The following is a 26,105-nucleotide window of genomic DNA, read 5'->3' as shown; positions in this document are numbered from 1 at the left end:
TATGGATAACACTTTATTTGAAAGCGGTATACATTATGCATTCATAACACCTGACATGATAAACAGTTCAAAACATGAGTTTTGCTTCAACATTCCTAACGGCTTTCATGCTAACATCTATGTAATTTATGACATGGCTGTGGAACAGCATGTTCATTTAACCAGCAGAGTCATCCTGCTGTAGAGTATATTGATTGTATTCTGTCTATGTATACCTGAAAAAGACCTATAGTGGAGTAGATGTGCTCTTTCCCTGCATTGTCTCTCAGTCCGTAGCTAGTGGAGGAGAGGATGGTCTGATAGGAGCCTCCACTTCCAGTCTTACTGGCTGTCGTGCTCAGAGATAGGGCCGGCACTCCCTAGACGTTAACCATATTTTTGTTAGTTACATACATACTTTGAATACATTCAGTTAGACAAGTGACTAGGTATCCCCTTTCCCTTTGGTTTCCATTGATACGCAATGTTTCAGACGAGAGGAATCTCAGACATGTCCATTTTTGAATTGGCTCATACTTTAGGCTCTTTGATAATAGTGATCTCATTGTAGTTGATAATACACCAGCAGGAGCCGTCTAGCCTGGTCTGCAGCCGGAACTTCTGCAGCATAAGGAGGCCAATGAAGACCAGGGCTGACACACCGATGAGAGGGGACACCACCAGCAAGATCACCAGGGATATATCTGTTTTAAAAAAGCCCAGGTTTCGCTTTAAAGTGACCATTTAAGGGACAATTCAACATAAAAGTTTCCAGATATTTTCAGACATCAATTGTAGACTAATATTGAGATACTACCACGTCCCAGGTCATCTGGTGTGTAGACACACTTATGTTTCTATCTTAAATACATGTAAAACATAAGCACCATATAATTTCCTGATTTTATTCTGAGCTGATCTTTTCCATTAATTTCAGATTGAGGCATATAGCTGGATTGATACACAGAATCAAAGACATGGGACGTGGATTCATTTTGATGTTAGAATATTTTTGAGATTTAAAAACATTTGGTCATCTTTGATTATGGAGTGTAATGTCCCTTTAACAGCAAGACCACAATGTACAGCTGTGTATATATACATTAAAATGAGCATATGTATATTATAATACTGTTATAGTGAAATGGAAACACTTTAGGAGGTACAATCAATCCACTAATATTAAACGTGCACTTTTACATAGAAACATCTCTATTTTTAACATTTTGAGCTTGAACAATGGTTTATTAGAGGTATGGGTAGCACCATCTTGAATTTACATAGTAACGACTGTTGCCAATGTGTCATTGGTAGGCTTGACCAAATTGTGAGGTTTAGCACCGTGACTGAAAGTGAATGCTGCCACCAGGAGGAAGTGCCTCGCCTCCACTGGACCTGAAAGGTTTCTCACAACTTTGACAGCTCTGCTTTTGAGATCAGGATGACAACATTAAGGTAAGAAACTGTGTACAATTAGTTTCTATGTTGGTAATTATAATATTTACATTTTAGAGGATAATAAATAAATAATATGGTCTGTTTACATTTATTTTTGAGGCTATTTATACAGATTTTTTTATAAGACCTGTATAAACTGTATTTATAATTATATGATAATATTATAGCTTGATAATAATTCTATTACACAATTTCTGATATGTCTTACTGCCATTCATTCCAATTAGACTGATTTGGATTTCCCCGTGACCAATATGTCTGCCATTTGCACCCCATTATGGAACTTTGAAGGTTTATGACATTACATTTTTTAATACGATCTATATGATCTTCTACTACAATTTTTTGCACAGATATTCTTAATTTTAGGCAAAAAAGTGTGTCACTGGCCACTCTATATTCTGCTGTCTTTTGGATTTTTGTTTATTTTCCCAGTTTTTGATGTATGCATTTGTAGGACAATTTGGAAATTGTAGAATGACTACATTACCCATAATGCTCAGTGACTGAACATTCCAAATTACGATGGCAATTTTGTATCACAATTGTAATTATATTTATATGGTGAAGGGCCTTCTATGATGTAGGGCAGGCCAGTAACTGATTTTACTGTGCATCACAATAGTCATCCTATTTCTATAGTAAAGGGTCAGTCATTTTTGTAAACAAAACTTCTTATTGTCACACAAGGTGCCACTGGTAGATTCAAAATGAGTAGCTTAATAATTATTTACATGTCCCAAGTTGCATATTACATGTCCCAAGTTGCACAGCAAATTGACAGTGTATAAATAGTATTTCTATGGATGCAGTCCTCAGAGTGAACTGCATTGAATTTTAATAATCAGATCCAATGATTTACCGCCTGTAGGGTGGGATGCCACTAGTGTAGATTATTGTTGCATGGTGATATTGGGAATTACCATTGGAGAGCCATTGACAAAGCTTGTTGTCAAAGCCACAGTCAGGGTTATCAGTCGGAGGCTTGCCCTTTGGCCAGATCACAGATACAAACTTTGGGGTCGGTCTGCAAAGGAACAACATGACATGTATTCTATAAACCTACTATCCAATATTCATGGCGGGCCCAATTATTTGTACGATACAGAAATGGTCAGGTATTTACAAAGAAATTACACGGTAAAATGGCAATATATTTTTAAATGAACTTCTACATTGTGTCACCTGATAGATTTGGTGTGGCTGTCAAAATGAAGGATGGGCACAAAGGCGGTGCTGTCATCAGTATGCTGCAGATCAAAAATGGAGTAGTCCAAGTTCCTCTCACCCTCCTCATCAAAGTGGACCAGTCCAGAGGCTCCTGTAATACACAGGTCCCCACATACAACGATTATGCTTACATTACACTCTTTTATAAATCCCCCATAGCAGTGCAACTCCCATTATTAATACTCTGTAAATGGGTTAGCTGACAACGTCACGAAAAACAATGTGCACGCTTCAATGGGGCAGAAGGCAGTGTGTTGTTATGATGGCCAGCTAGGAATAATGACAAGCAGCTGCCACGTGGGGAATTGTAGGTGGCTCGTTTCAGCTAGTTTTATTCTTGACAATGGCAGCTGCTTCTCAACAGAAAAAAATCTGTGAACAGGTAAATTCATTTAAATGAATGGATGAAATAATACAATTTAGCATATGCTCTTCTCCAGAGTGACTTACAGGAGCAATTAGGCTTAAGTGCATTGCTCAGGGGCACATTGAAAGATGTATTCCCTTGTCAGCTTAGGAATTCAAACCAGCAACCTTTCGGTTACTGGCCCAACAAGCTTAACTGCTAGGCTACCTGGCCACCATTATCATGCTTTCCCATAGACTTGAGTGTAGACAGCTGCTCAGGGCTTGGATTTCTGAATGTCACTGCATTGTAATAGGTTTAATTTATTTGACAGGGACAATGAACATTCCAGAGTCTAGACATAAATGTGCTGGAGTTTTTTCTGTCTAGCCATCAATGAATAGAAGCTGAATTGAAGCTACCATAGAAGTGGATGTTGTTCTTGTTCTTCAGTCTCTGGAGCAGTTCACTGCCGTCATGGGGGTCTTTGCCATCTTTGAGGACTTCCTTCAGTCCCATGGCGTAAAGCAGGACTGCATCATGCAAGTAGGCAGAGTAAGGGCTAACCTGGAACACATCACCCACAGCAGAATCTCATGCATTTACTAGATCTCCATGGAAAGGGTAAGACTTGCTTGAAGGGACTTCATAAAGCATTCACAACCCATTCATAAGCAATACATACAATACAATACAGAGTTACTTTCTGCCAAGCTACAAGGGGTTAATGGGGGCATGGTTTTGGGCGTCAAAGTTGAGACTAAAGTGATCTTACCACACATGTGAATGTAATGTTGATCTGAAAGGTTTTTAGTAAAAAACCCTGTCTTCAGCTGTCCTAATTTACTAGTTGAGAGATGTGATGCAATGTTTATTTGTCAACATCTGCAAGACATAACGAAATATCAACTTAAGTTGAAAAACTGCTAATGAATATTGTTAAAATGCTCATGTATGTGATATGTATGAGGTATGAATGTGTTAGGAAGTCCTTATGTAGGTACTCATCAAGTAAAGTGTTACCTTAAAGATATTAGGTGCTTTTGAGTGGTAACACTAATGCAACTGACTGTCAAAGAAAGTCGAGGAGTGAAGTCAGACACTAATGTGGTTTTCCAACAGCAAGGCTCAGATTAACATGGCAGTGTTTCCGTTGTTTATCAAAGTTGTTCTTTATAATGTTTAAATCAAAAATGTTTAACCCCATATCACACACTCACAAACTGAAATATATGTGTGTGTACATTGTACAATCAATTAGTGAGAGAGAGACAAAAATATCACTTTCATTTGAATATCCACTGTAGCCTGCTATAAATCTTGGCAAAGTTGGTTCCTGTTCCAGTCATGTCTTCTGTCATGTTCCCGTGAGTCAAACAAAAACTCTAATGATCGGTTTACAATAGAGCCTGCCACAATGCAACCCCCACGCACCTCACTTTGCCATAGATGAGCTGAACTGACGCCACTGTTATGGGGATAAAAGTGGTCCCCAAAAAATGTCAACTGCATGAACTTTACAAACGTCATGTGATCAAAGGTTATGAAGTACCACCTGTTGTACATTCAATTGATTGGACATGATTTAGACAGGCTCACACCTGTCTATATAAGGTTCCACAGTTGACAGTGCATGTCAGAGCAAAAACCAAGCCATGAGAACAAAGGAATTGTAAGTTGAGCTCTGAGACAGTATTGTGTCGAGGCACAGAGCAGGGGAAGGGTACCAAAACATTTCTACAGCATTGAAAGCCCTAAGAACACAGTGGCCTCCATCATTCTTAATGGAAGAAGTTTGGAACCATCAAGACTCTTCCTAGAGCTGGCCTCCAGGCCAAACTGAGAAATCGGAGGAGAAGGGCCTTGGTCAGGGAGGTGACTAAGAACCCGATGGTCACTCTGACAGAGCTCAAGAGCTCCTCTGTGGAGATGAGAGAACCTTCCAGAATTATAACCGTATCTGTAAGACTCCACCAATCAGGCCTTTATGGTAGAGTGGCCAGAGAGAAGCCACTGCTCACTAAAAGGCACATGACAGCCTGCTTGGAGTTTGCCAAAAGGCACCTAAAGGACTCTCAGACCATGGGAAACAAGATTCTCTGGTCTGATGAAACCAAGATTGGACTCTTTGGCCTGAATGCCAAGCGCCACGTCTGGAGGAAACCTGGCACCATTCCTAAAGTGAAGCATGGTGGTGGCAGCATCATGTTGTGGGGATGTTTTTTCAGCAGCAGGGACTGGGAGACTAGTCAGGATCGAGGGAAAGATGAACGGAACAAAGTACAGAGAGATCCTTGATGAAAACCTGCTCCAGAGCACTCAGGACATCAGACTAGGGCGAAGGTTCACCTTCAAACATGACAACGACCCTAAGCACTAAGCCAAGACAACGCAGAAGTGGCTTCAGGACAAATCTCTGAATATCCTTGAGTGACCCAGCCAGAGCCCGGACTTGAACCCGATTGAACAATTCTGGAGAAACCTGAAAATAGCTATGCTGCGACGCTCCCCATCCAACCTGACAAAGCTTGAGCGGATCTGCAGAGAGGAATGGGAGAAACTCTCCAAATACAGGTGTGCCAAGCTTGTAGCGTCATACCCAAGAAGACTTGAGGCTGTAATCGCTTCCAAAGGTGCTTCAACAAAATACTGAGTAATAGGTCTGAATACCTATGTAAATGTGATATTTCAGTTTTGTATTTTTTTTAAATCAATTTGCAAAATTTTCTGCAAACCTGTTTTTGCTTTGTCATTATGGGGTATTGTGTGTAGATTGAGGGGGGGTGCTATACATTTTAGAATAAGGCTGTAATGTAATAAAAGTGTGCATAAAGTTAAGGGGTCTGAATAGTTTTCGAATGCACTGTAAATAGTTAATAACTGCTAAATAACTTCTAAATAAATAACTGCTAAATAGTTAACCTAATAGCTATCCGGACAATCTGCATTGACCCCATTTGACTCATCACATACACTGCTGTTACTGCTCATTATCTATCCTGTTGCCTAGTCACTTTGCCCCCACCTATATGTACATACCTACCTCAACTACCTCATATTGCTGCATCTACTCTGTACTGATACCCCATGTATATAGCCAAGTTATCGTTACTCATTGTGTATTTATTCCTCGTGTTATTATCTTTTCAACTATTTTTATACAACTGGCCGTGAATGTTTCAAATGCCGACATCAAATTCAAAGCAATCAGTGCATTAGCTAAACGGCTGAATGGCACAGCAAACTGTCTGTCACTGTCTCTACTCTCTGCCTTCTTAACTTGAGATAAAGGAGGTCACTCTGGAGGTTTCTCTCCGAGCGATGTTTTGCATGGTCCTAAAGCCAGCCAAATAAAACTCTAAAAGAGCCTTTACATTTGATTTGGGATTGGAATGATTTTAGTCTACTGTTTTTTAGCCTACTTTAACATTATTGGTCTTGAGCTAGGGTATTAAGACTGCCATACCCAACTGACACCAACGCTTCATAATGCAATACACGTTGAAAGACGATTTGACAAAAGTGATTCGCTCGAATGCACCCATTATGATGGATTATGCAAAAAAACTGGTAACATTAGAACCTCTTTTCTCTCACCTCTTTTTCTGATGTAAGTTTGCTGTGAAAAGGGTGCGTCTTCAGCCTCTCATAGACTTGCTCAAAGAAGTCGTAGTAGTCGTAACCCTCGTTGGACTTCTGACCAATGACAAAGGCCATGTCGAAGGCCCTCATGGTCGCCAGGTTTTTCCTGTTGGTCATGGCATATTTCCACAGGTTGTCCTGTTCAAACCAAAAGTGGTGGACAAAGATGAGTTTTTATGGCTGCATTCCAGTGTAAAACGTTGTTCCCCTCTCCTCTGCTCTTGTTTATCGTACCTCTCAAATTTGAGTAAAGTAAAGTCAGTACTTAGCTGGTTATCGGTATGAGACGTACACCAAACGACACATACAGTTGAAGTTGGGAAGTTTACATACACCTTAGCCAAATACATTTAAACTCAGTTTTTCACAATTCCTGACATTTAATCCTAGTAAAAAGTTAGGATCACCACTTTATTTGAAGAATGTGAAATGTCAGAATAATAGTAGAGAGAATTATTTATTTCAGCTTTTATTGCTTTCATCACATTCCCAGTAGGTCAGAAGTTTACATACACTAAATTGGTATTTGGTAGTATTGCCTGTATATTGTTTAACTCGGGTGAAACGTTTCAGGTACCCTTCCACAAGCTTCCCACAATAATTTGGGCGAATTTGGTTCCATTCCTCCTGACAGAGCTGGTGTAACTGAGTCAGGTTTGTAGGCCTCCTTGCTCACACACACCTTTTTCAGTTCTGCCCACAAATGTTCTATAGGACTGAGATCAGGGTATTGTGATGGCCACTCCAATACATTGACTTTGTTGTCCTTAAGCCATTTTGCCACATCTTTGGAAATATGCTTGGGGTCATTGTCCATTTGGAAGACCCATTTGCAACCAAGCTTTAACGTCCTGACTGATGTCTTGAGATGTTTCTTCTATATATCCACACCATTTCCCCACCTCATGATGCCATCTATTTTGTGAAGTGCACCAGTCACTCCTGCAGCAAAGCACCCCAACAACATGATGCTGCCACCCCCGTGCTTCATGGTTGGGATGGTGTTCTTCAGCTTGCAAGTCTCCCCTTTTTCCTCCAAACATAACAATGGTCATTAAGGCTAAACAGTTCTATTTTTGAGTCATCAGACCATAGGACATTTCTCCAAAAAGTACGATCTTTGTCCCCATGTGCAGTTGCAAATCGTAGTATGGCTTTTTTTATGGCGGTTTTGGAGCAGTGGCTTCTTCCTTGCTGAGCGGCCTTTCAGGATATGTCGATATAGGACTCGTTTTTATTGTGGATATAGATACTTTTGTACCTGTTTCCTCCAGCATCTTCACAAGGTCTTTCGCTGTTGTTCTGGGATTGATTTGCACTTTTTGCACCAAAGTACATTCATCTCTAGGAGACAGAACGCGTCTCCATCCTGAGAGGTATGACGGCTGCATGGTCCCATGGTGTTTATACTTGCGTACTATTGTTTGTACAGATGAACGTGGTACTTTCAGGCGTTTTTTTCAATTGCTCCCAAGGATGAACCAGACTTGTGGGTGTCTACATTTTTTTCTGAGGTCTTGGCTGATTTCTTTTGATTTTCCCATGATGTCAAGCAAAGAGTCACTGAGTTTGAAGGTTGGTCTTGAAATACATCCACAGGTACACCTCCAATTGACTCAAATGACATCAATTAGCCAATCAGAAGCTTCTAAAGCCATGACATCATTTTATGGAATTTTCCATGCTGTTTAAAGGCACCGTCAACTTAGTGTATGTGAACTTCTGGCCCACTGGAATTGTGATACAGTGAATTATAAGTGAAATAATCTTTCTGTCAACAATTGTTGGGAAAATTACTTGTGTCATGCACAAAGTAGATGTCCTAACAGACTTGCCAAAACTATAGTTTGTTAACAAGAAATGTGTGGAGTGGTTGAAAAACGAGTTTTAATTACTCCAACCTATGTGTATCTAAATTTCTGACTTCAACTGTATATATATATATATTTGTTTTCTCTATGTTTTTGCACAAATGTGTTTACATCCCTGTTAGTGAGCATTTCTCATTTGAGGAGTATTTCTGTCTGTAATAAAGCCCTTTTTTGGGGAAAAACTCATTCTGGATTGGCCAATGCCCTCCCAGGCCCACCTGGCTTCGCCCCTTCCCAGTCATGTGAAATCCATAGATTAGGGCCTAATGAATTTATTAAAATTGAATGATTTCCTTCTATGAACTGTAACTCAGTAAAATCTTTGAAATCGCTGCATGTTGTTTCCATATTTTTGTTCAGTTTATAGTGCTATCATCGATCATAACCCCGATATTTAACCCTATTTAATATTTAAAACACTGATTGCATTTAGAATGCACTTCCCCTATTATATGAAAAAAGGGGAGAAGTGCTAGGTTTTTCTAGCTGGTTACTGTCACGTTCGTTATAGCGATGAGACAAAGGCACAGCGTGATGAGAATACATCTTCTTTAATGAAACGAAGAAACTTAAGCAAACTTACAAAAACAACAAAACGAACGTGAAGCTATAATAATAATAGTGCCTACACAGGTAACTAAACATTGACAATCACCCACGAATTACCCAAGGAATATAGCTGCCTAAATATGGTTCCCAATCAGAGACAACGATAAACAGCTGCCTCTAATTGAGAACCAATCTAGGCAACCATAGACATACAAAACACCTAGACTAGAAAACAACCCCATAAACAAACAAAAACCCTAGACAGGTCAAAACACAACAAACCACCCATTGTCACACCCTGACCAAACCAAAATAACAAAGAAAACAAAGATAACTAAGGTCAGGGCGTGACAGTTACAAGGACAAACTTGTGTTTTGACGGGCCTCCCGACTGACGCAGCAGTCGGGCCAGGTGCATGCACACTCACACGGTCGCCAGTTCTACAGTGTTTCCTCCCACACATTAGTGCGTCTGTGTCAAGAAGAAGTGTGGCTTGGCAGTGTTTTGGAGGACGCATGGCTCTCAACCTTACCATATCCCGAGTCCGTACGGGAGTTGCAGCGATGGGACAAGACTGTAACTACCAATTGGATATCACAAAATTGGGGGAGAAAAAGGGCTAAATAAAATAAAACATATATTTTTTAAATGACGTGTTTTGACATGGCAGGAATCAATAATTCAGTGGGAGATAAAGATGCTGTTCTATTCCACCAGAGCAGACCGACATAATATGTGCTCTCGTAACAACATGTTTGCTTTAATCTGTTATTTGTTAAAATAATGATCGGAAATGATTCCAATCGTTTTTCCACCATTCATTCAAACACTTCAAATAAGGGCTGTGTTTTGTGTAGACTCACCCTGGTGTGACATTTTGATAACTGTGTAAATCTCTTTCGGACAGGTTTACTTTTATCAATATATTTATCCCCCAAAACCAATAGCTAATTAGCTGCTAATGTGGCTATCATACAGAACTACACATGCCTGTCTCAAGCTTCACATCACTCACCAGGGCCATGATGATCTGGATGAGAGGTAAGAATCTCTGGATTAGCTATCTAATGTTAGCTAAATTGAGCAATTAATCAATAGTCTACATTTGTTTAAATTTACAATTCTGTGAACTGTCTTTACATTTACACAATACATGTTATCTAGCTAGCTAGCTCATGGTTAGCTAGATATCAACCTTAGCCTGGCTAGATGGGTACAATTAGCCATTTACTTGTCTAGCCATTTAAATGCATGAGCAACTAATAAAAACGAGTTTAACTTTCTTTGACTTTTATAAACCAACAGTCTAGCTTGCTAGTTAACTAGCTAGCTAACTTAGTTGGTGATGCTAGGCGTTCTTGATAATGTTTGTTTGTGTCTGTGGGTGAGGGTTGGGTAGCCTACTTCAAGCACTACTTGACTTGTAACTACCCTAACTAGTGCCTTGCAAAAGTATTCAAATTTTTCCAAATTTTGATGCATTACATCCTGTAATTACAAAATGTAAAAGTGGTGCGTGCATATGTATTCACCCCCTTTGCTATGAAGCCCTTAAATAAGATCTGGTGCAACCAATTACCTTCAGAAGTCACATAATTAGTTAAATAACGTCCACCTGTGTGCAATCTAAGTGTCACATGATCTCAGTATATATACACCTGTTCTGAAAGGCCCCATATTCTGCAACACCACTAAGCAAGTGGCGCCACCAAGCAAGAGGCACCATGAAGACCAAGGAGCTCTCCAAACAGGTCAGGGACAAAGTTGTGGAGAAGTACAGATTGGGTTATAAAAAAAAGTCGAAAACTTTTGAACATCCCACAGAGCACCATTAAATCCATTATTATTATTTTTTTTAAGAATATGGCACCACAACAAACCTGCCAAGAGAGGGCCGCGCACCAAAACTCACAGACCAGGCAAGGAGGGCATTAATCAGAGAGGCAACAAAGAGACCACAGATAACCCTGAAGGAGCTGAAAAGCTCCACAGCGGAAATTGGAGTATCTGTCCATAGGACGACTTTAAGCCGTACACTCCACAGAGCTGAGCTTTATGGAAGAGTGGCCAGAAATAAGCCATTGCTTACAGAAAAAAAATAGGCAAACACGTTTGGTGTTCGCCAAAAGGCATGTGAGAGACTCAACAAACATATGGAAGAAGGTACTCTGGTCAGATGAGACTAAAATTTAGCTTTTTGGCCAGGGACTGGGCCATCGGCAGGGACTGGGAAACCGGTCAGAGTTGAAGGAATGATGGATGGTGCTAAATACAGGGAAATTCTTGAAGGAAACCTGTTTCAGTTTTCCAGACATTTGAGACTGGGATGGAGGTTCAACTTCCAGCAAGACAATGACCCTAAGCATACTGATAAAGCAACACTCGAGTGGTTATCAAAAATGCACGTTCAGGGAAAGCCTACATGAAACACAGACCATGTCTACACACACACACTCGCATACAATCATAATTTATGCTGCTGCTTCTCTGTTTATCATATATCCTGATGCCTAGTCACCTTACCCTTATACATATCTAGTTCAATCACTCCATGCACATTGCAAATATGGTGTTGGAACTGACCCTGTATATAGCTTCTTACTTTCTCGTGTTCTTCTTCATTTTTGTTCTACCTTACGTTATTTTTAATGCTACATTGATTTTGATTAATGCACTGTTGGGTTTGGAGCTTGCAAGAAAGACATTGCACTATATTTGTGGACGTGACATTAACAACTTGAAACTTGAATTAAGAAAGGCTTACTCACCAAATTGCCACTGACCTCAAAATGCTGCAGAAGGAAAAAAACATACTCTCCAGCCATTAGGTCTTGCCTCTCCGCCTCCATTAAAAGGTTAATTGCATCCTCAGCGTTGGTCATCACCACAATCACTAGGAGAAGATGGGAAATTATGGTTTCGGTAACTCAGGTTTCAGTAAGCATTTTTGGCCAGTTTCCTTGACAGATAAAACCTAGTCCTGGACTCAATAGTGCTTTTAATGAAATTCATTCAGAATTCAGAATGCATTCAGCATGCTTTTTACTTCAGGACTAATATTAATCTGTTTCTGGGAAACCGGCCCACAACTGGTTGGTGTAGGAGCTTCGTCTCGCAAAATGAATAGACCTGAGTAAAATTATGCCAGGTCAATACTTTCAATTGCTTTAGCTGTGCTTGATTATTTTCAGTGCATAGAGCGAATTAAAAACAAAAAACTACGTTTTGTGTGAAGTAGGCATTGGTCTGAAGCCGAAAAAGAAAGCAAACTCACACAACGCCTATTCCACCCATGATCTACCAAGGTTTTCCAGCAGACAGCTTTTGGCTAGTAAGGTATATATGTTGGTACTGTCTTTCTAATTATGTGTAGGCAGGTTGCTTGGGATTCAAACCTTCTTGATATTAACAGCTGTTTTTCCCGAGGGAAGCGAAAAAACAGAAACCAATTTAAACCAACATGGAGTAAAGACAATTGAGCAAGCTCCTGGAATATACACAAATACTCAACATGTACACATGAACTATTTACAGTGTATTCAGAAAATATTCATACTCCTTGAATTATTTAACAGTTTGTTGTGTTATAGCATGAATTCAAAATGGAATAAACAGATTTTTTTCTCACCCATTTATACACAGTACCCCATTACAAATTGAAAACATGTTTTTAGAGATTTATACAAATGTATTGAAATATATCATTAACATACAGTATACCAAATTGCAACGAAAAGGTAGAAATTAGAAATAAATATATTCTAGATTTTTGTTACATAGTTTTGTTGGTCCGGGTATACAGTTGAAGTTGAAAGTTTACATACACTCAGGTTGGAGTCATTAAAACTCGTTTTTCAACCACCACACAATTTCTGTTTTTTCGCTTCCCTCTGGAAAAACAGCTGTTAATATCAAGAAGGTTTGAATCCCAAGCAACCTGCCTACACATAATTAGAAAGACAGTACCAACATATATACCTTACTAGCCAAAAGTTTTGTCAAGTCGGTTAGGACATCTACTGTGTGTGTGACACAAGTAATTTTTCCAACAATTGTTTACAGATAGATTATTTCACTTATAATCAGAGGTGTGGACTCGAGTCAGACTCGACTTTGACTTTACCACCAATGACTCGTGACTTGACTTGGACTTGAGCCTTATGACTCGAACTGACTTGATACCTTTCCCTTCCCAAATATAAAAAATTATGCAATTTTAAAAAGTGTGCAGCGCATCAACTCTTCATTTAACGGATTACAGTTTGACAGCAGCCAATCAAATTGGACAGCAGCCAATCAAATTGTGCCAGCTGAGAAAATGTTGTGCGTGGCAGTGCAGAGGAACGTCGGTGGGTGAATTCAGATGGAGCCCTTGGAAAGATGATATCCACAATTATTATTTTCTGATATAAAGACAACGCTGTATCAACAAAAAACGTATTGCAACTTGCAAAACATGCGGGAAGAAAATTACAGACGGAGGCGCAACAATTTACAACTTTGTTCGACATTTGAATCTGCGCAAATTTATTTTATTACTTTACTAGTGTATCATTTAGGCTAACGTAACGTTAAATCAATGAGCCTCCACACAGTCAGTCAGTGAGGGAATGTGATCATTGCACCCAAGATTGAGCTACAACTGGCTGATGTTACTGCTGTTACTAAAACCATTAACATACGTTAGCCTACTGTAACCACACAGAGAGAAAGTGTGTGTGTGTGTGTTAAGGTTGGGCGAATGTGTACAAGCCTACATTGCCTGATCACGCCCCATAGCCATCCTTGATAGTTGATCACTGTTGGGAGGGGAGGGGTGGTCTTTCTCATGGCTACCTATGTATTTCCATGGAAATATAACATTTATTTGGAAAGTAATAAATATATAGATATAATTTAAAAGCAATCATGATTTGCGTAAATGTAATATATTAACTATTACTCTTGTTAAAAATATGAAATGGTATTACATTTGGTGAAAAGCACATTATGACTTGTTTAGGACCTTAAACTCAAAGTTTAAGACTTGATACTTGACGGTCTTGACTTGAAACTTATCAAGACAGGCAAGTCCGAGTCTTGGGACTTGAGTGCTAAGACTTGTGACTTACTTGTGAATTGTAAAACAATGACTTTGTCCCACCTCTGCTTATAATTCACTGTATCACAATTCTAGTGGGTCAGAAGTTTAAATACACTAAGTTGACTGTGGCTTTTAACAGCTTGGAAAATTCCAGAAAATTATGTCATGGCTTAAGAAGCTTCTGATATGCTAACTGACGTAATTTGAGTCAATTGGAGGTGTACCTGTGGATGTATTTCAAGGTCTACCTTCAAATTCCGTGCCTCTTTGCTTAACATCATGGGAAAATCAAAAGAAATCAGTCAAGACCTCAGAATTTTTTTTGTAGAACTCCACAAGTCTGGTTCATCCTTGGGAGAAATTTCCAAACGCCTGAAGGTACCATGTTCATCTGTACAAACAATAATACGCAAATATAAACACCATGGGACCACGCGGCCGTCAATCCGCTCATGAAGGAGACGCGTTCTGTCTCCTAGAGATGAACGTACTTTGGTGCGAAAAGTACAAATCAATCCCAGAACAACAGCATAGGACCTTGTGAAGATCCTGGAGGAAACAGGTACAAAAGTATCTATATCCACAGTAAAAACGAGTCCTATATCGACATAACCTGAAAGGCTGCTTAGGAAGGAAGAAGCCACTGCTCCAAAACCACCATAAAAAAGCCAGACTACGGTTTGCAACTAAACACGGGGACAAAGACCATACTTTTTGGAGAAATGTCCTCTGGTCTGATGAAACAAAAATAGAACTGTTTGGCCATTATGACCATCATTATGTTTGGAGGGAAAAGGGAGATGATTGCAAGCCGAAGAACACCATCCCAACCGGGAAGCACAGGGGTGGCAGCATCATGTTGTGGGGATGCTTTGATGCAGGAGGGACTGGTGCACTTCACAAAATAGATGGCATCATGAGGGGGGAAATTATGTGGATATATTGAAGCAACATCTCAAGACATCAGTCAGGAAGTTAAAGCTTGGTCGCAAATGGGTCTTCCAAATGGACAATGACCCCAAGCATACTCCCAAAGTTGTGGCAAAATGACTTTAGGACAACAAAGTCAAGGTATTGAAAAGTCAAGGTATCACAAAGTCAAGGTATCACAAAGCCCAACCTCAATCCTATAGAACATTTGTGGACAGAACTTAAAAAGCGTGTGCAAGCAAGGAGGCCTACAAACCTGACTCAGTTACACCAGCTCTGTCAGGAGGAATTCTACAAAATTCATCCAACTTATTGTGGGAAGCTTGTGGCATGCTACCCGAAACGTTTGACCCAAGTTAAACAATATAAAGGCAATACTACCAAATACTAATTGAGTGTATGTAAACTTCTGACCCACTGGGAATGTGATGAAAGCAATCCAAATTTTACTTAGATTAAATGTCAGGAATTGTGAAAAACTGAGTTTAAATGTATTTGGCTAAGGTATATTTAAACTTCTGACTTCAACTGTAACCCTTTGCATATGGATTGAAATAACACCAGGCATCATCAACAGAGAGAACCTTGTATAATGTTGTGATGATTCGGAGAGCTTTGACTCATTCTAGGTGGAAAACGATCAGTAGAGTCATCAGGTGTTTCGTTAAAATTCCCTGATAGAAACATTTGAGTATTTGTTGCATCAATCCTGTAATTTTCTGGTAAATTTGGCAAAAAGGGTCTTATTTGGAGCATGTGACTTATGTCCATACACATTACAGATGATGAAAGTAGAATTGTCAAGTTTAACAATTACTGTGACCCATCTCCCATCCTTTGAAGATGTGGATTTTAGAATGTCGCCTTTAAACTTGTGGATAAGCATCAAAACACCAAAAGAATGGTTTGATCCATGACTGAAATAGGCCATGTCTCCCCATTGTGACTTCCAAAATTTCAAGTCACTTTCACATGAATGAGTTTCCTGAAGAAGGATCAAATCTGTGTTATTGCGTTACAATATAAAAATAAGGCTTTCCTTTTTACAGGACCTCTCCAACCCCAAGCATTCAGGCTAACGATATTGAGTGAGTTGAAAACAAACTCCTGCATTAAAAAAAAGAAAGAGACACAAACTAGACAACAGATGTAGTAATGTGAACAATAAAGAAAAACAGTAAACCTTGAGAGCGCTACTTCGACGGAAAACTACGCTCAGTTGAGGTAGCGGTGGTTAACAGTATAACAAATCTCTTTTTTTCTTTTTTTGGTTGGCAAGTGTTCCTTAATTGTAGTTCAGGCGGTAAATTTACTCGTGGCACCACAGTAAATGTACTCTTGGCAGTACTCACAGTTCAAGTGTGGTTCATGTCATCAGCGTTAACCAGTAATCTTTCTTCTTTTGATGAACGTGTCTGTGGGCCCTTGAACCCAGCCTCCTTTCCCTCTTGTCGTGCCTTTTGTATAAGTGGCCACAGCTTCTCCCTGGCAGTCTGATCCTATGGTATCAGAGCCTCTGGTGGCCAGAATACGTCGCACGCTTACAGTTGGATTTTTGCATGGAATCGACACTGAATTTCACTTTCAGCGTTTTCAAGTCTCTCACAGATGAGATAAGATGTTACAGTCAGCTCCCGTACATAGCTTAACAGTACGTTTCTGTTTTTTGTTTTTCATTGTTTCTGTCCACTGCTCTTTTTCAGTATTTTTCTCATTGATATTCACTAGCTGAGCTACACATTGCACTTCACTCTGTTTCACTTTAATTGTCCCAATGAACATGTCCTCATTTCCTGCTGTTATCCCCCTGTCTATGCTGTGAATCCTCTGGTTTTCTGCCCGTGTGTGTGTGCGTGAGGAGCACTTTTTGGCACAATGATTTTTTTCCTGTAACATACTTTGCATATCTGACCATATGCTGGACACTTTTTTTGGTTCATGTTTGTATCCACAACGTGAGCATTCTCCCTGTGATCTCTCTTTTACTATGTGCACAGTCTTTGTCTTCGCCATTTCTGTGTTTTCTTTCGCTAATGCGATTTGTGAAGCTCGACTTACTCATGAAGCATTCTCAAATGTCTCTGGCTCACTTCACTAGCACAGCAAATGTATATTGCTCTAGCTGGCAGGAGATCTGGTTCTCTGAGTAATCTGCCTCACACTTGGTCATTTGTGATTCCACACACATTTCTGTCCTGTATCAGTGACTCGGTATGTTGTTAAAACGTAGTATTTTGCTTTATTTTTTTAGATCAGTCACACAAGCATCAATTGACTCTGTCCTTGCACTCTTGTAAAAAAATATATGCCTCAGGTATGTCAATTTTTTTCTTGGCTCACAGCACATTCGTAAACGCTCTTTTAATACATCCAAGTCATCTACATCACTGTCAAAATTGAATAGATTGATTACATCTTCTCCGGCTACGGGCAGGAATGTGGCACATTTCACTTTTTCGGATTTCTCTGAGATGCCACTGGCGATGATATAAAGGTTGAATTTCTGCATCCACACTCCAATTTCCCTCTAGGTTCATGATGGTGGTCTCATTTGTTCCATGTTTTGTAATGTTGAGCTTTCCTTTGTATTACTTTTTAACATGACACCACGTAATATATTAGCACACTGAGGCAGGGTAACAGCGCCACCCTCAGGCACTCCAGATAAGTACATGTACAGTGCATTCAGAGAGTATTCAGACCCCTTGACTTTTCCATATTTTGTTGTTACAGCCTTATTCTAAAATTGATTAAATAAAATGTTTTCCTTGTCAATTTACACACAATAACCTTTAATGACTAAGCGAAAACAGGTTTTTAGAAATGTTTGTAAATGTTTTTAAAAATAAAAACAGAAATACCTTATTACATAAGTAATACTCAGGTGCATCCTGTTTCCATTGATCATCCTGACATGTTTCTTTATTGGAGTCCACCTGTGGCAATTTAAATTGTTTGGACGTGATCTGGAAAGGCACACTCCTGTCTATATAAGGTCCCACAGTTGTCATTGCATGTCAGAGCAAAAACCAAGCCATGAGGTTGAAGGATTTGTTCGAGCTCCGAGACAGGATTGTAAAACAGCAAAAAATATAGATAGCATTAAAGGTCCCCAATAACACAGTGGCCTCCATCATTCTTAAGTGGAAGAAGTTTGGAACCACCAAGACGCTTCCTATAGCTGGCCGCCCGGCCAAACTGAGCAATCGGGGGAGAAGGGCCTTGGTCAGGGATGGCTCCAGAGTTCCCCTGTGGAAATGGGAGAAACATTCAGAAGGACAACCATCTCTGCAGCACTTCACAAACCAGGCCTTTATGGTAGAGTGGCCAGACGGAAGCCACTCCTCAGTAAAATGCACATACCAGCCCGCTTGGAGTTTGCCAAGAGTCACCTAAATGACTCTGACCATGAGAAAGAAGATTCTCTGGTCTGATGAAACCAAGATTGAACTATTTTGCCTAAATGCCAAGCATCTGGAGGAAACCTGGCACCATCCCTAAAGTGAAGCATGGTGGAAGCAACATCATCCTGTGGGGATGTCTTTCAGAGGCAGCGACTGGGAGACTAGTCAGGATCGAGGGAAAGATGAATGGAGTAAAGTACAGAGAGATCCTCGATAAAAACCTGCTCCAGAGCACTCAGAACTTCAGAATGGGGTGAAGATTCACCTTCCAACAGGACAACGAACCTACACACACAGGCAAGACAACTCAGGAGTGGCTTCGGGTCTCTGAATGTCCTTGAGTGTCCCAGCCAGAGCCCAGATTTGAACCCGATCTAACATCTCTGGAGAGACCTGAAAATAGCTGTGCAGCGACACTCCCATCCAAACTGACAGAGCTTGAGACTCCCCAAATACGGGTGTGCCAAGCTTATAGTGTCATACCCAAGAAGACTCGAGGCTGTAATCGCTGCCAAAGGTGCTTCAAGAATGTACTGAGTAAAGGGTCTGAATACTTATGTAGATGTGATATTTCATTTTTTAATTTAGTTTTTTTTTTGCAAAATGAACAGAGTGGAGTTTTGTAGACTTTACCCTTTGCAAAAGTTTATTTTTATTTTTATCGTGCTTGGCTCTGCCCACCTCCTTGCTTGTTCTGCCCACTATGACTACTTTGTTGCCATTGGAAACGACAGGCTGGTTTAGCTATACAAGCCTTTGCTAACATTAGCTAACGTTAACTAGCTACCTAGCTAATCAAAATATCTGTTTGCATTTATTGATTTACCTCAGCTTGAATACAACCATATAGCTAGCTATCTACAGTAGCCTAGGTTTGTTCGCATACACTTCTTATGACTGGCAGCCTGGTGAAAGCAGCTGTGTTGTTGATGAGCAACCGACCCGGTGTTAGAACTCTGAGCTTCGGCTAAAAAAGATGTTAGCATTGTCAGAAATGCTACAAAAAGGTAGCACATCGTTGTTTCTTAATGGACAGAAATGAGCAAGTAAGAGCAATAAATTATACATTTAATCAAATCTGTTGCCCCTACAAATGTATTCGGTCCGAAAGGTCCGCAAGTCTAATGGTCACCTTATGGACGCTGTAGTCTCGTTCTCATCCAATGCCTAAACATTGAATTAATTCTGTGCACAAAGTTGTCTGAGAACCCTAACATGCTGACCACACCGCTCGCGCATATGTTGATTCTGTCCCCCCACACCTGACGCGATCATGACGGGTTAAAATATCAAAATGAACTCTGAACCAATTATATTAATTTGGGGACAGGCCGAAAAGCATTTATGGCAATTTAGCTAGCTAGCTTGCTGTTGCTAGCTCATTTGTCCTGGGATATAAATATTGGTTTGTTATTTTACCCGAAATGCACAAGATCCTCTATTTCGACAATTAATCCACAGATAAAATGGTAAACTGAATTAATTCCTCGTCATCTCTCCTCCTTCCTTCAGGCTTCTTTTTCTTCTTTGGACTTTATATGGTGGTTGGCAACCAACTATACGGTGCATTACCACAACCGACTGGAGAGTGGACCTCAGTTCATATTTTAATCACCCATGTGGGGTATATGCTCCTAAAAACCAATGAGAAGATTTGAGAGGCAAGACTTGCAGCGCGTTGAGCATCACAAATAGAACCAAGATCTATTTTAGCACCCAGCTACGCAGACGCTCACTGACGCACGCGAGCAGTGTGGGCGCAATAATTGAATAACATGTATGTGTACATTTATTTTGCAAAGCGTAATGCTAACAGCCCTGTTAAAAATTCAGTATACGGTTCGGGGTAATGGATGGATGGCTCATGACCAGAGGTGAGAGTGTATTGTGTACCTCCAATCAAGTTGATTTGCTAATTTTTGATTGAGATTGGCATCATATTGGCTTAAATATGATGGCAGGGATGCCTATCTAATAGAATAGGGAGATAATGCAAGTCTTCAGGCCTATAGCAAGGTTACTCATCATGCAAGCATAGTTCATCAGGCCATCTGCAATACAAACCCACTTACCACATTAAATGACAATACAGCACTACAGCACTATATAACTGATTAACTGAAGTAACTGAAGAAAATAGAGGATGAACATTTGTTTGCTTACCTCTTGCCACTGTCGAGATGTACTTGACATTCCTGTGGACAAGTTCCATGTTGCTGGTGTCAAACTTAACACTTGCTGTTACAATGAGTTGAGCTCTGAGCTGATCCTCGACAGACTTCCATAAAGCATCGACTTTGTCCCACGTGTTTGAATCTAACCCCCCTCCAATCAGAGCCACATGGTCCCACCCAAAATATTGCAGTGTCCTAACTAAGACCTCTCCACTTCTTTTAAGGGGGGGAACAACTTTGATGTAGGTATCGTAAATGGCAGTGTTGTCCATCTTGGAGGATTGTCCGACAAAGCCAAACATCGGGATGTTCCAAGTAGATGCAATAAGACCGGTGACCTGTAAAACAAAGAGTAAAATTATTATTATATTCATAAACATTGTTCATGTTTGCCCGTGCAAATGTATACATTTTAAAAGATACTACAGTGCCTCCAAAAGTGAATACATAGTCATTAGGGACTGTTCGATAATTACTGGGGGGGGAAGGGGAGGGGTCCAAAATAGCGTAGGGGGGTGCAACATGTTTTTTTTACTTTGTGGAGGGTTGCGTGTTTTTCTTTTGGGTACAGGGGAGGGATGTGCATTTTTCCCCCGGTTTAAAATTCACAGTTTTGCAGGTTTTCCTATATAATTTATTCCAACCTAGCCAAGTTTACCCATATACTTGCATACAGTACCTTGGTTTGACCATTAGAAAGTGTTCTCTGGGACAAGTGTTCTGTCACCGACAGGTCCGTTGTTGAATTAATGAATTTCTCTGTTTCTCATGTAGGCTACATTTATAATGCATCAGTACTGCAATGTACTGTACCAATGCATCACCACCAGCCTATATGATCACATTTGTCCTACACCAGAGCTACACACTCTGGCCATTCAAACTTCCCTGCCAGTTCATTGCCAAAGATTCAACAAACAAGAGTATGTCTTAGTTTTAAAAATTCCTCAAAATAAGTGACCAAACTATAGGCCTATTCAGTGCGATTCAAGTCCAATGCAGCCGTTTAATCGCAAAATCAAATGGTCAAAAAGAAACAAAAGTAGCTTCTTAGCAAAGAACAATTTCTCAAGTAAGAATTTTGCGTGGACTTTTTGGGAGTGGTCTGAGTGGGGAGGGGAATACTGAAAACTAGCTGTTATTTGCAGAGAGGTTTTTGAACCTGGTGATGTCGCCAGGCTGGCCAAAACTACATCCCATCAAAACAGGCTGAAATTTATTTTATTTTCAAACAGTTAAAGGGCATTATCATAATTTTCACAATTTCACAGTATTATTCCAACCTCATAGTGTGGAAAAATATATAAAACACAGGTAAATCTAGATTTTTACTGTGCTGGACCTTTCATTTGTAAATTGGGAGGTGCAGGAACACAAAGTGAGCACAAGAGGGGTTGACCTGGGGGTTCAGAGGTACCGGAATGCATGAGAAAAAAAGTTACCAACACAATGTTCAGCAGACAAATCACATTAGGCAACTATCTATGGTAGACTTACTGTAATGGACAGCAATCTCTAATGTGCATTTTAATTCAAAGCTTTTTAGATATTACTACAAAACACACATAAACCCAAAATTCAAGCCTGAATCTACCGGAGTTCTTCCTACATGAAAAATATTTCATGTGTCCATGCCAGAATGATAAAACATGATTGTGCCGTTATACATATTACAAAGAAAAACATAAAAGCCCATAGATTTAGGATGTCTTTGGTAAATATTTAGTCTGCTGCAAAATTAAACAAACTCCAGGAATAATTTTTGACTGTGAACTGTATTATATTATGTATATATTGTATGGAATGGTTAGGTTCTATCTATGAGCATAGCCACGGGAAGGGTTGTTGCAGCACCCCCTGAAAAATCTGAATGAAAAAATGACAATCAAAATGGTTGTTCACATAAGTAGTACACCGAGCCTTTAATAGTCCTTTATTAGTGGACCGATATATCCGTCTGCAGTTCTGTACACAATAAGCGTTTTCTAAACAGTTTCTATACATTCTATAAACATTCATATATCAACCAACATTTCTTCTATACATTTTCCGTACCATAACGAAATGGCTCTGACAGGTACATCACACAAATTAATCATTTCCATTGTTAAAAGTAAACCAAGCACATAGGAGCTACATGTAAAACGCAGGACACTTAGCCTGAATTTACCCCCCCTTTCCATGACATAGACTGACCAGGCGAATCCAGGTGAAAGCTATGATTACTTATTGATGTCACTTGTTAAATCTACTTCACTCCGTGTAGATGAAGGTAGGAGACAGGCTAAAGAAGGATTTTAAAGCCTTGAGACGATTGAGACATGGATTGTGTATGTGTACCATTCCGAGGGTGAATGGGCAAGACAAAAGATTGAAGTGATTTTGGGAATGTCCTCAGTTGCATCACTCAGTACCGAGTTCCAAACAGTACCCGAGTTCCAATAACTGTTCATGAAAAGAGTTCCATGGCCAAGCAGCCGCACACAAGCCTAGGATTACAATGAACAATGCCAAGCGTAGGCTGGAGTGGTGTAAAGCTCGCTGCCATTGGACTCTGAAGCAGTGGAAACTTGTTCGCTGGAGTGATGAATCACGCTTCACCATCTGGCAGATTTTTTATTTTTATTTTTTTAGTCCTGTCCAGACCGGCGATATTTTTGGTTTGATTTTTGTTCTGCTCTGTGAAGGAAGAAACCACATGGAAAAAGTGGCAAGCAAGTTAGGTCCAAAAAACAGATTACGGGACGGTCCGGACCTGATCAAATCTAAACCAATCATAGAGGTCTGTGTTTTAGCCACATCAAGGCCGCTCCGGACCGGACCAAATCTGATTCAATCATAGATGCCTATATTTGGTTCAGACTTGGTCCGGTCTTGATTTCAACGTCCACAGACGTCCAGTCTATTTGGGCCAAACAAAGACGTGTATAATTGTTTCAGATTTGGTCTGGTCAGTACAGGGCTTGATTTGTCCAAACATAGACATTTATGTTTGGTTGAGATTTGACCCGGGCCCAGCCGGCCTTCATTTCAATGTCCACAGACATCCGGTGCTGACTGGCCTATATTTGTCTTACCCTGGGGATCTACAACCATTTGAGTGCAGCGTTGTGTGTGAGTGGCGGCCAGCTGACTTGGGTCACTGAGATCTTTTGTTGTCTGTCGTCATTCACAGCACCGTTCTGGAAGATATGCCACCTTATTTATCTTCTCTGCCTCCTGCAGTATATGAGAGAGAGAGACCATGATGCCAGTCGGCAGGCATTGCCACAGGCACCTGCAGTGGCTTCAGCTGCTGATGGATGGTGGGTGTCAGTGCCCACACAGAGGGCATTTTTGCATACATGTAGGTGCTGTTAAGCTAAACCACCTCTGCTACTACTTCTTGAAATATTTGAGGAACACCTTGTTTCCATAAACCTTTCCATATTTCACTGTATTCCCCTCTTCGTGTGTAAACCTACCCGTGAGTGGCATGCTGTTGGCTAGGGTGACATAAAGGGGGACTTGGCTATCTCCTATTTCTGTACCGTGAGGCATGATGTCCAATTATAGCTACATTATATATAGCTACATCATTGTCTAGCTAGTTACTGTAGTGACTAACTGTAGTGACTAACTGCAGTGCAAATCATTGACTTTGTAGACATTGAATAAGATGAACAATAGCTAGCCATTAGCTACCATTTGCAGAAAGGGGTAAAGAAAAATGTGCAAGCAAAGAAGACAAGCTATTATTTTCAGGCAAAAATAAAAGCTACTGCAATTGTTGCTGGTATTGTCCTGGCTAGCTAACAACAGCTAGGGCAGAAATGGGAAAACTTTCACCATCATATCACAAGTTGAAGCAGCTTGATATGATGGTGTCCATCTGTCTTGATTTCTCGGACCATAGCTAGCTCTAGCTAACGTTAGCCAGCAAAATGTTACTCTCCAAAGAGATTGTGCTAGCTAATTGGCAAGTTTAAGTAAATAACTGGCCAACTACATAGCAAATGTTCCCTATTCCAAACTGTAGATAGATACTAACTATAGTGCCTTCAGAAACTATTCAGACTTATTCCAATTTTTTTTGTGTTACAGCCTGAATACAAAATGTATTAAATATATTTTTCCCTCACCCATCTACACACAATACCCCATAATGACAAAGTCAAAACATGTTTTTAGACAGAAATATCTCATTTACATAAGTATTCACCCCTGAGTTAACACTTTGTAGAAGCACCTTTGGCAGCGATTACAGCTGAGTATTTCTGGGTAAGTCTCTAAGAGCTTTCCACACCTGGATTGTGCAATGTTTGACCATTTATTATTTTCAAAATTCTTCAAACTCTGTTAAATTTGTTGTTGATCATAGCTAAACAATCATTTTCAGGTCTTGACATATATTTCAAGTAGATTTTAGTCAAAACTGTAACTCGGCCACTCAGGAACATCACTGTCTTCTTGGTAAACAACTCCAGTGTAGATTTGGCCTTAAGTTTTAGGTTATTGTTCTGCTGCAAGGTGAATTTATCTCCCAGTGGTCTGTGGGAAATCAGACTGAACCATGGTTTCCTCTAGGATTTTGCCTGTGCTTAGCTCCATTCATTTTCTTTTTTATTCTGAAAAACTCCTTAATTATTTCATTAAAGCATACCCATAACATGATACAGCCACCACTATGCTTGAAAATATGGAGAGTGGTACTCAGTAATGTGTTGTATTGGATTTGCCCCAAACATAACACTTTGTATTCAGGACAAAAGCATATTTGCTTTTCCATATTTTTTTGCAGTATTACTTTAGTGCCTTGTTGTGAACAGGATGCATGTTTTCGAATATTTGTATTCTGTACCGGCTTCCTTCTTTTCACTCTGTCACTTAGGATTACAGTTACTCCACAATAATAACCAATCACAGCCATTAAACTCTGTAACAGTTTTAAAGTCACCATTGGCCTCATAGTGAAATCCCTGAGCAGTATCCTTCCGCTCTAGCAACTCAGTTATGAAAGACGCCTGTATCTTTGTAGAGACTGGGTGTATAAATACACCAGCCAACGTGTAATTAATAACTTCACCATGCTCAAAGGGATATTAAATGTCTGCTTTTATTATTTTTACCCATCTACCACTAAGTGCCCTTCTTTGCGAGGCATTGGAAAACGTCCCTTGTATTTGTGGTTGAATCTGTGTTTTAAATGTACTGCTCAACTGAGGGAACTTACAGATCAAATCAAATCAAATTTGATTTGTCACATACTCATGGTTAGCAGATGTTAGTGCGAGTGTAGCGAAATGCTTGTGCTTCTAGATCCGACAATGCAGTAATAACCAACAAGTCATCTAGCTAACAATTCCAAAAACTACTATCTTATAGACACAAGTGTAAGGGGATAAAGAATATGTACATAAAGATATATGAATGAGTGATGGTACAGAGCGGCATAGGCA

The 26,105-nt window shown here is 39.9% G+C and overlaps 1 protein-coding gene across 1 annotated transcript in view; it reads right to left on the bottom strand.

Annotated features, from left to right (window-relative positions):
• The window catches only part of gucy2g (guanylate cyclase 2g), a 71,033-nt gene that overhangs the window by 29,873 nt on the left and 15,055 nt on the right, over window positions 1-26,105 (bottom strand). Inside the window, exons 2-9 of the mRNA XM_065008035.1 lie at window positions 20,657-21,005; window positions 11,845-11,969; window positions 6,611-6,793; window positions 3,436-3,580; window positions 2,623-2,758; window positions 2,361-2,464; window positions 517-683; window positions 216-359 (exon numbers count right to left, since the gene is read on the bottom strand). Of these exons, the coding sequence (XP_064864107.1) occupies window positions 216-359; window positions 517-683; window positions 2,361-2,464; window positions 2,623-2,758; window positions 3,436-3,580; window positions 6,611-6,793; window positions 11,845-11,969; window positions 20,657-21,005 (1,353 nt within the window). The remainder of the gene's footprint in view (window positions 1-215; window positions 360-516; window positions 684-2,360; window positions 2,465-2,622; window positions 2,759-3,435; window positions 3,581-6,610; window positions 6,794-11,844; window positions 11,970-20,656; window positions 21,006-26,105) is intronic.

The sequence above is a fragment of the Oncorhynchus nerka genome, linkage group LG23 (genome assembly GCF_034236695.1).
Source record: "Oncorhynchus nerka isolate Pitt River linkage group LG23, Oner_Uvic_2.0, whole genome shotgun sequence".
Taxonomy (NCBI): Eukaryota; Metazoa; Chordata; class Actinopteri; order Salmoniformes; family Salmonidae; genus Oncorhynchus; species Oncorhynchus nerka.
The sequence above is the reverse complement of the archived record's forward strand: the minus strand, read 5'-3'. Positions and strand labels throughout refer to the sequence as shown.